Source organism: Epinephelus lanceolatus, chromosome 2 (assembly GCF_041903045.1).
Source record: "Epinephelus lanceolatus isolate andai-2023 chromosome 2, ASM4190304v1, whole genome shotgun sequence".
Taxonomy (NCBI): domain Eukaryota; kingdom Metazoa; phylum Chordata; class Actinopteri; order Perciformes; family Serranidae; genus Epinephelus; species Epinephelus lanceolatus.
Window position 1 is genome coordinate 6,363,664 of NC_135735.1, and position 15,262 is coordinate 6,378,925.

Below are 15,262 nucleotides of genomic sequence, written 5' to 3' on the forward strand. Positions count from 1 at the left end.
TGTAAAACAGAGCATCTGTGAGTCTTTTAAGGCTGCCTTTTACTTGTGGATATTTATAAAAGTGTGATTTTTGGATTAGGATTATAAAACATGCTTTTAAGAGATCAGACTTGAGACAGTGATTTTAGAGTGGCATTAAGCAGGGATGTTCCGTAATAGACAACTTTGTACATAGAAAAGTTGTTTTTTGCTGCCTAATGTTTTGACTAGAGAAAAAAAATATGCTAAAAATGATTTAAAGTGAAAACAAGAATCTCAGAGGGCCATTTAAACCTTGACAGCTGTTTTGCATCTAGAAAATGTGGCATGTAAAAAAAACGTGGTTGTCAGTGTGCTCATGTTTTTTCAGTCCTCATGTCTCACATAAACTAATGGCACCTTAGTGTTAGCTCAGTCTTCTGCTGCCATCTGGTTATGGGGGCAACATTTCAAACTGTCTTTCTGAAGATGCACTCCAACTATAGGTGCAGTGACTTAGTTCACTGGCAGGCATAGTTTTATTAAAGATCACATCTGTGAGGACTGACAGGTATCACAGCGCCCAAACTGAATGCAAAAATAGTAAAAAAAAAAAAAAAAAGTAATTTTGCAGAATAAAACCACATGTGGAATTTAATTATTTTATTACTGTCTGTGAAAATTAGGATTTTTCACTTCTTATCTATGGTGGCACATCCAGTTTATCTCCAAATGTACGAGTAATTGAAGCAAAACAGAATTAGTTTTTGATGAAAAACAATTTAAGTTACTCTATGTGTAACCCAGCAACAGATTTTGAAACAGCCAAGTGACTTTTAATAGCAGGAAAAACATAATTTATGAGAACGAGAAGGAGGTAATAGTATGTTCCTATCATTATTCCTGGAATCGCTTTGTAATTCGTAGTCTTACTTGGAAATCCACATGGGTCTCAGTGCTGGTCAGTCATCATCCTTAAGCAGTTTGAAATGTGTGGAGGTTCGTTCCAGAGCGAGAAATCTCTGAAAGCACCCGCTGGAATTAATTGCCGTGTCAGCGGTATTGATCAACCACCCTTCAAACCCTCTGCAGATACATTATGGCCGTGAAAATCTTCCTTAACGCGGCTTTAATCCATGCCAACCGCCTGGCCCGAGTCCTTATTGTCTTGTAAGTGCCGTCATTATCTGTGATGTTCAGTAAATGCCCAACAGAGAGTACAGCCAAGGGTGAACTGCCTCTACTCTGATGCATAACAAAGTGAGGCATTTGTATGAGTAAATGGTGTGGTGTAAATTCTTTCTTCGGTGAGTTTCTGCACGGCTCAGCTCTCCCTTGCAGACTGACAGTGGACTCCTACTCCTGCATTGGAGCCTGCTGCTGTACATTCATTAGCAGGGAAGCTAGGTAGTATTAAACATACACTGCAGAGAGGAGGAAGTCTGCTTTCGTCTTCTGACATCAGGTTTGTGGGAGAGAGATGAAAAAGACAAAGGAGTCTATTATCTAGGTGCCTCTCTATTCCTCTGTCAGAACTACTGGTGATGTGTTCAGGAGCACTCTGCGACAAGCTTTATTGTGTATTCCCTGTCTCTTTTTGATCAGCATCTGGTGGAAGACATGTTTAGATTTAAAAGCTGCATTATTTGATTTTTGGTTACTAGGGGTACAACTGCAAAACAACACACCCCTGGCATACTATCACATTTAGAGATCTCCCAAATAGCGTGTTAGGGGCTTTAAGGCTTCATAAATAATTACCTGTGAATATTCAAAGCTTCAGTGAGATGCAACTGGATCTGGAGTGGGGTCATTTGCCTTAATCAGCCACCCATACCCAAGCTGACTTGGTGGTGGAAGGTGGACTATAGCGAGCAGTTTTTCTGTAACTTATTAATAACTTGGTACACCGCAGGTTGGGTCTCATCACTAGAACAAAACAGGTGCTTCACTACAGTTGTCAGCCATTAATTACCACCTGCAATTCTTCTCAACCATTTCTTTTTTTTGTTTGACTGCCAATTTAATGCTTGTGGTCGGGGTCAATGATTGTGCTGAGGATGCCGACCTCAGTCAAATCTGATGCGTGCCATCTCCTTTCAATTTCCTCCACCAGTTTAGTGGTGAAAAACAAAAATCAAAGCTTTTGTATAGTGATTGGGACATCGATTACCATGGCAATGATTGGAGCATCAAAGCTTCAAATCATTTGGGTCAGCCCTATTAATACAATTAACTTTATAGCAAACATTCGCTTATTTAAACATCCAGTGGACATCATTCATTTGAGACTGTGTCTGATGACATGATGGATGCAGTTGTGAAACTCAGTCTCCTTTAAGCTCTGATTTGGTCACCAACTCCTGATAAAGATATCTGACTCTTCAGCTGCTAATTGTGCAACTTTCCTCACCAGCAAGTATCTAAAGCCCCTTTGCTATCTAGACAAAAAACTCACGTTCACCCATTAACATTTGGCTTTTGTCTTTATTGGGAAATGTTGCATTCGCTCCTGGGACAAATGACTCTGCAGTAGTCACGGGTATTTATTGGCTCTGCTCCAATCGCCTTTCAGGCTATTGCCTATTTTTATAGATGTTCTGCATTAAAAAAAAACAAAAAAAAAAACTTAAAACCCCTCAAATGTGCTAATTTAAGTGGAAAAGGGTGTAACTTTGTCTGTCAGCTCTTTGGTGATGGGCAGGTAGTGTACAGTGGGTTTATCAGAGACTGTTGCTGCTGTAGGAGTTGGGGTTGGTTTGAGATTGGCTGACCTGAAAGTCAGACTAAAAGAAAGATGTCAGCAGTGCTTAAATGCTACTGAGACGCACAGCCATACAATCCAAACTGACTGTGACCTCTGTTACGGCTGTCTTCAAAATCAACTGCACTTCCAGCAGCATAGGCAGCGACCAGCCAAACTGTCTTTACCACACTGAGTAGTATCAGAAATACTAACTAAATTTTATGTATGCATAGCAAACCTAGGGGCCCTGATTGATTGCTGCAGATATACAGAAGTTCATATTTTGACAGGAATCAAGCATCTAGCATCCTGAGTGGATTTATGGATTTGAAGAAACAGAAGTACATCTGTTCTATGAGATGGACAAGAAAGACAAAAGAAGACCTCTAGAAATATATTTATGAAAAATACACTGCTAGTTTGAATTCCTTTAAAACTTCCTATTTAATAAAACCAAAACAATGAGCTGAAAGAGACCAAAAAGCTCTAAAGTGGATACCAATTCTCTGAATGTTCATCACTATGAATGATGATTAGTGTTGCCTGAAAAACTATTCTAACCATCTGGGTGTTAGAACATTTCATCTGCTGCACAATCAAAAATATTTTGAACCCATTTCCGAAGGTGCGACTTAGTTAGTTTCTTAATCCAAACAAAGATGTAACCGGTTCCTGGACAGAGGGCAGAGTAAAAGGGGTTAAAAATCATTTTAATACCATGCAGCAGATGGAATATTTTTAATGCAGATTGTCTTATAGGTTTCAGATTGATTTTAAGTGTTGTTATGACCTTCTGGGGTTTTCAAACATTGTCAGAGAAATGTATTATTACCATTGTAACACTAATATCGTAAAATCGTATGTTCCTATCCTCTGATATGACCCACAGGAACATCTCCAAAAGTAGCACCCTTACTCGTTAGGTTAGGTTCAGGAAAAGAATAGTATTTAGTGTAGCATGTTACGCACTAAACGTAATGTTAGCTACTTAATGTAATATGACGATTTGACGTATATAATGTGATAAGCTCATGGCATGACGTTGCGTACATATGTAACTCAAAATAGCTCAACATTGACTTTTGGTGTCACCAGACATGAAGCCTAGTCTCCTGGGTCAAAGTCCTGTGTTTGTTTGATCCGTCCGTCCAACCCAACTGACTACCTACGTGGTCTTTCATGCTCTTTATACTATGTCACTTGACTTTTTCCTTTACTTCTGTTGTAATTACTGGAAGTCAAACTCAAAACGTAGGCTGAATATGGGTTGTAATAAGCTGCTTGTACAAGTGTTGTATGGTGCCATTTTTGGGGGGAGGACAGTCTCCATGAGAGGGACATATTGGGCTACAAGTAACTGCTATCACATAATGTGCATCTGATTCAGTGTAAGGATGAAGATTAAAAATATTAAAAAATGCAGTTTTAATCTCTGATTTAAATTGTTAGAGATCACATCATTATCATGAGACTAACAGTGTCTTAATGCAGCAAATCACTGAGCTGTGCCATTCTCCATAGGATGCAAATTATTAGCTCCATTCTGTTCTAGCATAGAATTACAAAGCTTTTGCCCCCTTTCGTACCTAGTTGAATTTGTGGAATATCCATTGGCCTTCTCTGTGATATTCCTGCTCTTAATTCTGAGATGGATCCTTGGACGCCCAACGACCGTGAATGTGGCTGTTAGCCACGGCACAGAGTGAAATGATTCCATTCTCGCCACCCACTGGAAAGCAATCTAGGCCCGTAATGGGAAACTCAAATAGCAAATCTGTGGATATAAGCATGTCTCGGGAAGTCACGAGTCAGCAACAGGCTCAGTTAAGCAGTGAGATAGTTTAGCTGGAGGTCATGGGGACCACAATGAGGGAGGGCAGTCTCCTCCTCTCAGCTCCAGCACAGGCTATTTGTCGCTGTGGTGGGGGTCCTGGTAATGTAATGTGGAGGGGGGGGCAGAGGGAGGAGCTGGTGAAGAGGAGCGGCAAGAAAATTGTTAATAAGAGCTGCTACAAGGCATACAAAGAGGAGAGGAAGATGAAGGAAGAAGCTGAAGTGTTGGTGACATGCTCTGTGGTGAGAGTTTGTGGAGGCTTGAGATATTTCCAGCAACAATGGAGCATGATAGAGATCTGTAGCATCAATGGTGAGCATCAGGTTTGGGCATCACAAGAGGATACATAGAGATCAATTTCTACAACCACAGGAAATGGAACAGAATACATTAGAGTTATACAGCTCATCTCTTCTGAGTTTGTTTTCTACTGTATAGGATGTGTAATACCACTCCTCTTCAGTGTTATGGGATGCTGTGGCTGTCGAACAGCAGCACCACTTTTTTATTTTCTTCTCAATCTTATTCGGGAATGGAAAAGCCTCACACATTCATACTATCACACTTCCTGTGTATGTCTTATGTAGAAAAAAGCCTACAGCTTAATACAAACAGTTCTCCTCTCAGAGAAAGCCCTCAGAGAGCACACGCTGTACATCCACCAAAGATCTAGCAAAGCGATTTCAAGGGAAAATCCTCTTGTCACCATCTGCCACTCTCTATCATAAATTAAATGAAAGAATGTAAACACAAACACAATCAGGTATAGAATACACACCATAGCCCGACCCAACCTGCAGACATATGTTACAAACTGCAAGTTAAAGTGTTCAAACCTCACCGGGTTTCACTCCAACTTCAAAAACAACATACCATTTTGTAGCAGGGTGGGGCCTGACTGGTTAGTCGCCTTGCTGCAGTGTAACGAGGCCACAAGCAGTGACACAAGTCAAAGCAGAGCTGAACTTCTTCAGGCAAAACTTTCTCAGATGCCAAGCATGTTGTTTTTTTACTATAATGGATTTTTTTTTTCAAATGGGAGTCAGTGACAGTTGAGGCATGGCTTGCAGTGCATTTCCGCCAACAGTGTCATCTTTACACCAATCAACAGGTTATGTACACCAGGGTAGGGCTGCTGTGACACTGTGATGCAGAGGTGTAAATCCAGCTTGAACTGAAGCTGTGTTGCTTTATTCAAAAGCACATGCCTTGTGCACAGCACTGTCAGTCCTTATAACTTGGTGCAGGTGGTGACAGGAAGCATCAGATTGATAGTAAATAAGAAGATGCAGTGCACACAAGAGGGCTGAATTGCTGCTGCTTTTAATGTAGTTGTCATTTGCGACACTTTTCTAAACGCCCTCTTGTGCGGTGCATCTACTTATTTACTATCAGTCTGTTATTTTATATTGTTCACCAAAATTCTAAATATTTGTAACAAACATATACTGTATAAAACAGTGTGTGTAGCCACCATGATGTCACCCTTTTTAGTTTGTGGACTCCCATTTTGAAGCCTCAAGTTTGGCATTTTTGCCATCACCTTCTTAAATTATTATCACCAACGTAATGGTTAATTGAACCCTGCTACAACGCAGCACTGCAGTGAACAAATATGAGGCCAAACAAAACAACAATCCACTTTACAATTCATTACATATAAAAATGAGATTCACCTTATAAATGACACGTATCCCTTCTCATTACCCTTACCATAACGTTAACAGACTCTCTTTTAATAGCTAGCTAAATGCAGACTTAGCATTCACTTCATGGGTTCTGCTCTCAAGGGGCAAAGGGGACTGATCATGGATTGATGTGTAGGTACGCTGGTGAGTCACATGGCTGCTCCAGCTCCAGCTACTGTATATCTAGTCGACCGGAAGTGACCATATTTGGACCACCTAGCTAGCTAGCTGCTAGCTTGGCTAGCACAGTGCATTTACAGCTATGGTTAACTGTGATAATGCTAATGCTAAATCTTGCTAGTGAAAAACAGGCTTTAATGAATTAAACAAAACATTTAATTTGCAATATTCAGGGTGTCCGCGGATCCTCAAAAAGTAGGGATGTCCTGATCCAGCTTTTTTACTTCCGATCCGATACCGATATTACAGCCTTGAGTTTTGGCCAATACCGATACTGATCCAATCCAAGCTCGTATTATACACATTCACTTATTTTGTTGTCAGTCATGTTAGAAAAGGTTTGATCAAGCAATGTTACTCTTAACAAGAACAACTACTTAATCAGGTTAGTTAGAATGATCCACAACAGTTGGTGTGAGAAACTGACCTGTTTATTGTTAACAGGGTTAAATAAACAAACTTTAAACTTGAACATTAACATTAAATAAAAAATATAGCTGGTTTGCTTTGGCTGCTTTGGCCTCTTAATAAATAGAAAATAAATCAACACAAGAAATCTTTAAAATGTCTAACATTGAAATTAAAATAGCAGCAAGACTCCACACACTTGTGCTTTGGCCCCCTAATAAATAACATAGATTAACACCACAAAACATTGTTGACATTTAACAAACAATGCAGCCTTTCCTTTTTTTTTAGTTGTTTTAGTAGTGTCAGTGCCAGCCTGGTGCTGCTGTTTCCTGTGTGTCTGCATGCTGGCCTGGTGGATTGATAGTAAGTGCTGGAGCGGATCACTGGAATGGACTGCTTGAATTGCGGAGCGCTGGGCTGGCTGGAAAACCTGGATCGGCATCCATGAAAAACTGGATTGGAGTTCTTGGATCGGCATTTTTCCATGCAGTCCGATCCGATGCCGATGCACGTTTTTTGCTAATATTGGCAGCCGATACCGATCCGAATATCGGATCAAGACATCCCTATCAAAAAGTCTTAAAATTCGTGTATCTAAATTAAAGACCTTAAAAAGTCTTAAATTCCTACAGTTTTATTAAAATGGTCTTTAATTCATTAGTTCTTAAAAAAATATGGGACAACTGTTTTTATTGCGCTCCCTTTCTGTTGCAAAGAGATTCATTTGAGTTGCGTGAAGAGAACTAGCCTGGCTCCGTCCAGCCCAAATATATAGCTGCCAAGCTAGCAGGTAGCGCGCACAGTTGTTTCTGAGGTGATAGCATAGACTACTTGACTTGTTTAGCTAGAGGTTGTAGCGGTAGCCTAGCTAACTAGCTAGCACTAAAGTTAGCCTATCGGTCGTCGGTCGATCAACTGCCACTTTCTTCCACCATGGGGAAGTGCAAATTTAATGAAACGTTGTCAGATAATAGCGACTTTTCTCCGTGGCTGAAGTCTGTGGCGGGGATTCCAGACGAAGCCAGGTGCGCGTTTTGCAAGGGGTCGTTGAAACTAGGAACCATGGGGATTAAGGTGGTCAAATCCCACACACTGGGGGAAATACACAAAATTGCAGCAAAAAGCCAAAAGCAAACGCCAGGGATCTCTCAGTTTTGTTTCCCGTCTACCTCAGTACAACAGCCAACAGCCTCAAGTAAATCTTGGTCTTAAATTCCGTTTCAAGTGGCATTAAAAAGGTCTTAAATTTTACTTGCTGAAACTTGCAGATACCCTGATATTGCATTCATACATGATAGACATGCACAAAAAACAACAACAACCCAGCAACAAAATGTACCCAACACTACAGTGACATATGTCATATTGCTGATGATATGCTATTTTTTCCATACCAAGAAGATTTAAAAAAATTCAAATAGCCGTGTTTCAGAAACATTTTTCTTTATGAATCTTCCTATTTAGGAAAATCAGTCTTTTGCAAACCAAAAAGGCTTGGCCTACTATTTTCCTGTCTTTATTTTTACTTTATTAATATGCATAACTTTAACATAACTTCCACATTGGATCATTTTTCAGCCCCGGAGGTTGCTGCTGGGTAATAAACTGTTACACATTAATATTTGTGTGTGAAAGTATCCAAGAGTGAGTTTTAATCTGAGCTCATTTTAATCTAATTTGACTGTGATATAATTACTGATATTATTATGATAAAGCTCACTGTAGAGTTGTAGTATGCCAGTTGAGATTTTCTTTCCACTCCAACAAGAATAAAATAATGGAGGGAGCTGGAAAGTGGAGGGTTGTTTCTGGGCAAGAAAATCATCAGAGCTTTGATTGAAAAATGTGGGTCTTAAAAAACATACAACACACACACCCCCAGTGAAGCCCCCTCATCTTTGGAAGTCATTAGTTCAACAGGCAGGCAGCATTATGCTGATGGTGGTGAAATGATAATTAGAGTTGGAGATAGATTGAGTCAATATAAGTGTAATTAATTTTTAAGTGTGAGGTTTATTAGTACAGAGGCAATCAGGCTCCTAATGAGGGCCTGATAGAAGTTCTTAAACAGTGGAACCAGTCAGATTAATAGCTCTAATAGCTTCTGGCATGGGACTCTGCTTTTATTTATTGCACTTATGCATTTGTTTGTATATTTAGCACTTTTTTTTCTAAACACCAGGGTGATAATTTAAACGGATGAATTATGTTTCTTTGGATTCATAAAGCAAAGTGAGACAAGCTGACGCACATACATTACACACACACAGATATATTACAGTCACACACTCTATGTATGGGACTATAAATAGATTTTTTCAGCTCATTAAGGCTCATCTTTCAAATCATGTCATTAATTAAGCTTAGAAATACTCAAGTAATTTCTCTTTAATGAACTTGCTCAATTAAGTCTGCCCTCTTTTTTGGTTTAATCCTTCTCGCTTTGAGCACTGACTAACTACTCTTTCTCGCTGTCTGTCCCCGCACTCGCTCTTCCTTTTGTTTCGTGGAGTGCATTCGTCTGCCAGCTCTTCTCAAGCTTCCCCTTCTCCTTTGTGTGTTTGTCTCAGCCATGTTGATGCATCACACGCTGCATGCTCTCAGAACAAATCACAGTCATTTGCACTGGCAGCCTGCTTCCAACAACAAGGCCAGGAGATAGTTGCACATCATGCCCTTACACACACACACACACACACACACACACACACAGACACACAGTGATAAGGTTCACAAATAACTGCAGAACAGACAAGTGAAATGTCACTTCATGAATGATGCAGGGAGCTCAGCAGGCGTTCAGAAACAATATGTGTATTCTAACCAAGTTTAATCTAAATCTGACCGGTGGCGGAGCAATAAAGTTAAACATTTTGACTTTAGATTTAATTATAATACCAATAAGGACAAGTTTGAATTTTATTTATGAACAGTCCCAGGGCTGAGCGATATGACTTCAAATCAACATCACAGTTAATTGACTACATTACCTCGATTACGATTAATGAATGATTATTTTGTTGACAAGGTTTGTACTTTAAATATGCTTAACTGTTGAAGCTGGGATATCTTGTCTAAATGACAGGGTGCATATCTTATCTTGTGCTTTTAAAATAATTGAAGGAAACACACAGATGATGTTTGTGGTTATTTACTGAATATTTGGGTATCTTGAATACTGTGTAGCCTTTGTAAATGCTTTGTGGAGGCACTTGTTGCTGGGCGCTTGTCAGTGTCTTTCTTTTTTCAAGCCGTGCACTGTTCGTATTTGGTAATGTGATTGTGCTGCAAGTGCTGAAACAGATTAGAGGTGTTACCTTTGGTCGCTCAAACGTTTTTTTCCGTGGTGTTTACATTTTATTTCTTTCTGTTCGGTGTGGTTTTCACGAAAGCTAAAATGGGTCCAAACAATGGACACAGCATTTCTCTTTGGTACAAGCTGCTAAAGTTGCTCAGGTGGCTCAGTGTTTGAGGTCTCCTCCATGTTGCTTCTGGATGGGGCGGAGTCACATGACTACACGCAGTAGTACATTTTTAAGGGGACACTACATGAACACACACAGTGGGGAATGTATTAACAAACATGGGCAAGATTAAGTCAGTTAGAGGTTCTGAATGTTGGTTTCGATTAACTGCTCAGCCCTATTTAGTCCTGTTTTTGAGTCTTCCAAACAAGTGGCCTCTAGTGGTGGGGCGGATAATGAATATTCTCTGTATAGCCAAGTCTTGGTCAGGACATGGATTGCCACATACTGCACAGCGCACCACTACATTGTGATTGGCACATAGGGTGGTGTAAAACAGGCATTGATGGTTGGGTGTAAAGTGCATGAATAACGGAGACTATGGTTTTGCATCCCATCGACCCAAAAACAGAAATAAATGCTGACATTATGTGTTTCTGCAAACAAAATATGTCACATTTATATGTTGCCATGTAGCGGATATGGTGAAACTTTATTTTTTTACATTTCAGTTTTCAAATTTATGTTGTGACAACATTGTGGTTGATGTGTAGTTAGGTGTATAATATAATTCTAAACTATTTATATAGCACCTTTCAAAATGCAGTTACAAAGTATACAATAAAACTAAACACATTTAAAACACAAAGAGAATAAAACAAATAATGTCACCAAAGTAAAAGATCAAATAAGGTAGGCCAAAACTAAAATCAAGATAAAAAACAGGAAATAAAATCAATAAGACTGCAATAAAAAAGACACAGCTCAGATATAGTCAGGATATGCTTTCCGATAGAAGTAGCCTATGTTTTTAGGAGAGACTTAAACTAAGCCAGTGATTCAGACAGCCTTATATCTTCGAGCAGGTTATTCCAGAGCCTCGGGGCCCTGGTGGCAAAAGGTGCCTTTGGTCTTCAGTCTTCAGAGGTTCATAACGGACTAACGTCTGTTTAAGCAAAACATGATGGTTGTGGTTTAATGGGTTGGCAGCTATAGACATGTCCTAACCTGTCATTGAAAAACCTGGTTTGGTCGCTCCACACACAGCTGGACATGTCCCGAATGTCGATTAAAAACACCTGCTTTGGTTCGTCTGCTGCTGTCTGCTGCGTGGCAACCATCTCCCCGAGGTGTCACACTGTCCACCATCCCCTTCTCCTCTCCATGACAAACTCAGCTCATATACAATCTGAAATATGTTGTGAACGTACAAATGTAGCATGTCCATGGTTTGCAGAATTCTACAATGCCAACATTTTATTCATGCGACTGGGCTGGTCCCATCTATTGTCTGGTCCATCTACTGGTTTATTTAAGCTTCAGTGGAGCTATTTTTATTGCCCTTAATTTACCCAGACTTTGACTAAAGTGGTGGCAGGCTTTTTTGAAACAGTCATGTGGATCATTTAGGAAGACACTGGCAAAGGATCAGTGTTGCCATTAAGGTAAAAGGACTTTTTTTTTGTTTGTGTGGTGCTATAAAATACATCCTACTACTGGCAGGTAGTCCTTCACAGTGAACTTCAGATGTGCTCCTGAGGTTAGCTCCTTGCATTGCAGCTCTTCCACAATCTGTGTGTGTGTGTGTGTGTGTGTGTGTGTGTGCGCGCGTGGGCGAATATAAGGCTTTGTAAAGGGCTTGTTCTCCGGATAAATGCGCTTTATAAAAGCAGTCCGCTTACCTTGGAGCCAAGCTGGAGTATCCATGATAAAATCTCTCATGTCCTTGTGCTGTCCAACCAGTATATATACCTATATAAAATAAATTAGGGCCGGGTATCACCACTGATTTCCTGAATCAATTCGATTTAAATTCATAAAGTTTTGATTTAATTCAATATTCGCGGATATTTCATTTACAATACCAATTTTTGCTAGATTGTGAAAGAGATTCTCAGAGAACTAATACTGTAAATTTTACAAGGAATCATTTAAAAAATAAAGAATAGATTCACAACAGAATTAAAATTGAATATTTTATAACTAAATGTTGTTTCTAGAGCAGCAACAGTAACATTAAAACAGCAAAGTCACTATATAAGTCAGTATCTCATTGGAAACAAATCTAAAATGTCATTAAAATAAATCAAAAAGCACCATGGCCCATTTACTACCAGCGATTACAGGGTTCAAGCTTTACACATCGGTGGGAAAAAGTGTAAAAGATTAATCTCAGATTTTATGAATCGACATTTTAATCGTCATTAAAATGAAGATTGATTTGAACCGGATGAATTGATTATTTTAGCGTAGCCCTTAAATAGATGAAATGAAATAATAATGTGTGGGTTTTTCCCCAGTCACTTGGCAGAACTCCACAACATACTAAAACACAATATCTGACTTAAAACGAATGTGGGAGGGGGGATGTGGCCCTCACCCTACTTCCTCCCCCACTGCCTATGAACCTTTACAGTTTTGTGACTGACAAATGAACACCTGATAAAATATGCAAAATGGCCTCTGTGGTAGTTCTAACTACAGAATTTTCCTAGTCGACCAATAGGCGTCATTTAGGGCCATCAGTCGAGTAATTGCTCACATGTTTACATGTAATGTAATGTTTACAAATGATATATTTTGGTGGCTTGAGTTGAAGGTGTGAGAAAGAATAGTATCAGTAACATTGTTAACACTGTGCTACATTACAGAGAAATACAAAACTGTACTAATGAACCTTCATTAATATAGGCCTATATTTTATCTCCAAGTGCACGTCACACACTGAGCGAGCCACCTGTTAATGACGCTGTGGGCTAATGGGCATGTAGCTACTTCCATGTTTCAGATGATATGTCATGTTTGTAGTCGACCAATGAAGATGAGTTTACATATCACCTTGGGTTCGTCCTTCACCTTCTCAAAATGATCCCACACTTTGGATTTCCTGCCCGACATGTTATTAACTAGCCTGTGGAATAACCGCAGGTACCAGCCCTGGAAATTAACCTGACTCCTGTCTGACTGCTGAGCGTGGACACTTCCTGTGTCTGTCCTTTCAAATTAAATTCCCACATGGTGCAGTCATATAGGTTTGGATTTATTTTGACAAGGCGCAGCTCCTAATAGAGTTTCACGTTTGTTTGTTTGGTTTTTATGTTTTGTTTTGTTGTGTTTTCTGCGACATTGCGACCAGTGAAATCTTGCCAACTAATGACCTTTCTAGTCGACTCACATTGACTGTTAGGGGTCATTATCATTCATTTGGTGCTGGTCAGGTAACATATAGTGGGTTGGTCGTAGAGCTTTGCCTTAAACAGCTACCTGCCTTTGATGGAAACAGGTTTAACAAGAGCACTTAGTCTGAACGATACAGAAAATGTACAATGAAAACTAATCAATGTGCTAAAATAGGCTGGAAGAGACAAAGCAGAGGTGATAATTCTCCATGGGCGTGTTATTACAACTGACCTTCACATTACACATATTTAATTAGTTGTTAATTGACAAGTGCGTCTATATGGGAGAAAAAGGCAGCACTGTAACCAGTCTCGCTCTGAAGCACGTTACCCATGGTGCCTTTTTTTTTTTTTATCTCCATCACTTAACTCTGACACTTTAACACCCACATGGAGAAGCTGTCCTGTAGATGATAACCACTTGAAAAACAAATTGCACATCAGACACTTTCAGTAACGCAAAATGAATTTGAGGAGGACAGGTTACAGTTTTGAGCGGTGTATCAGTTGATGTGAAGTGCCTCTTTTAGGTGCACAGGATTGCCATTTCAGATCTTGTGATAATGCTTTATCAGGTCGCTCCCGAGCACTCCACATTTTGAGTACAAACACACATCCACATCAATGTGAATGACAAAAAAAGTGTGTGCTTTGCTGTTTTGTGCTGCTGCTGCTGCTACTGTGGTATCCAGGATATGAAGACTAACCGAACCAATACATTTCACTTTGTCTCTCCAGCTTTCTGTGAGGAGGGATGCAGGAGCGGCGGGACCTGTGTGTCTCCCAACACGTGTGTCTGTCCCTCAGGATTCACAGGACGCCGCTGTGAGACAGGTAAGACCCGAGGACCCCGCCTGACCCCTCACATCCCCGGCTTGTTCACTTGTCGCTCCTAATTAAAGCTCAGCTGGAGTATCATATTGTTTTTATCGAGTTTCAGAAGTGACATCAGAGGAATGGTCATTAGGTCGGTCTGAGGGCTCAGCAGTTGCCCCTCGTCTCTCTGTTTCTCTCCCACTCCCTCTCTCTTCTCTTACACACCCTCACACACACTAAAACACACACGCTTTCACGCTTCATCTCTAAAGCCCTGTGTTTAAATTGGACCCAGGAGAGCTGTAGAAAAGGACAGCTAATTCTTCTCAGCTCTCCTCCTCCTTTCTCACTCCCCCCTTTCTCTCATCTCCACCTCCATTTTCCTTCCTCTCTTCCTTCTCCATTTTTCCTCTCCTTGTTTCTTCTTCCCCCTCACCTTCCTCTCCCCTCCTCCCTCTTCTATTTTCATGTCCCTCTCTTCTTCTCCATTTTTACTGGCTTCTAATCGCCTCTTTTCTGTCCTATCCTCCATCCTTTCCAGTGTCTTACTCCTCTCATTTCTCTTATTTACCCCCTTTTTTTCATCCCGTCCTCACCTACTTCCTTTCTCTTACCTCCTTTCCTCTTCCCTTTTTTGTCCCCTCCATTCTTTACTCATCTTCTCCCTCTCCTCCCTTTCCCCCTCCTTTGCCCCTCCTCATTTTTATCTCCCTTTTATATTTAGTCCTTCCCATTCCCTGCCCTCACTGTTCCTGTCTTCATCTTTCCTCTTCTGCTTTCTCCGCTCATTCATCCTCCATGTTTCCCTCTCATTTCTCTTCCTCACCTCTTCTCACCTCACCTCACTTCTCCTCTGTTATTAAGCCCTCTGTCTCTGCGGTCTCATTTTACAGAGGTGATCAACCAGCTCTCATAGAGCACCACGCTCACAGGTCAGCTATCCACGGCATGTTGCCATGGTTTCCGTTTAAAGACCTGGTTACACT

General features: G+C 40.3%; 1 protein-coding gene across 1 annotated transcript in view; it reads left to right on the forward strand.

The window, feature by feature from the left end:
* LOC117259899 (protein kinase C-binding protein NELL1-like) overlaps positions 1–15,262 on the forward strand; it is a 465,849-nt gene that overhangs the window by 386,040 nt on the left and 64,547 nt on the right. Inside the window, exon 15 of the mRNA XM_033631687.2 lies at positions 14,199–14,294. Within this exon, the coding sequence (XP_033487578.2) occupies positions 14,199–14,294 (96 nt within the window). The remainder of the gene's footprint in view (positions 1–14,198; positions 14,295–15,262) is intronic.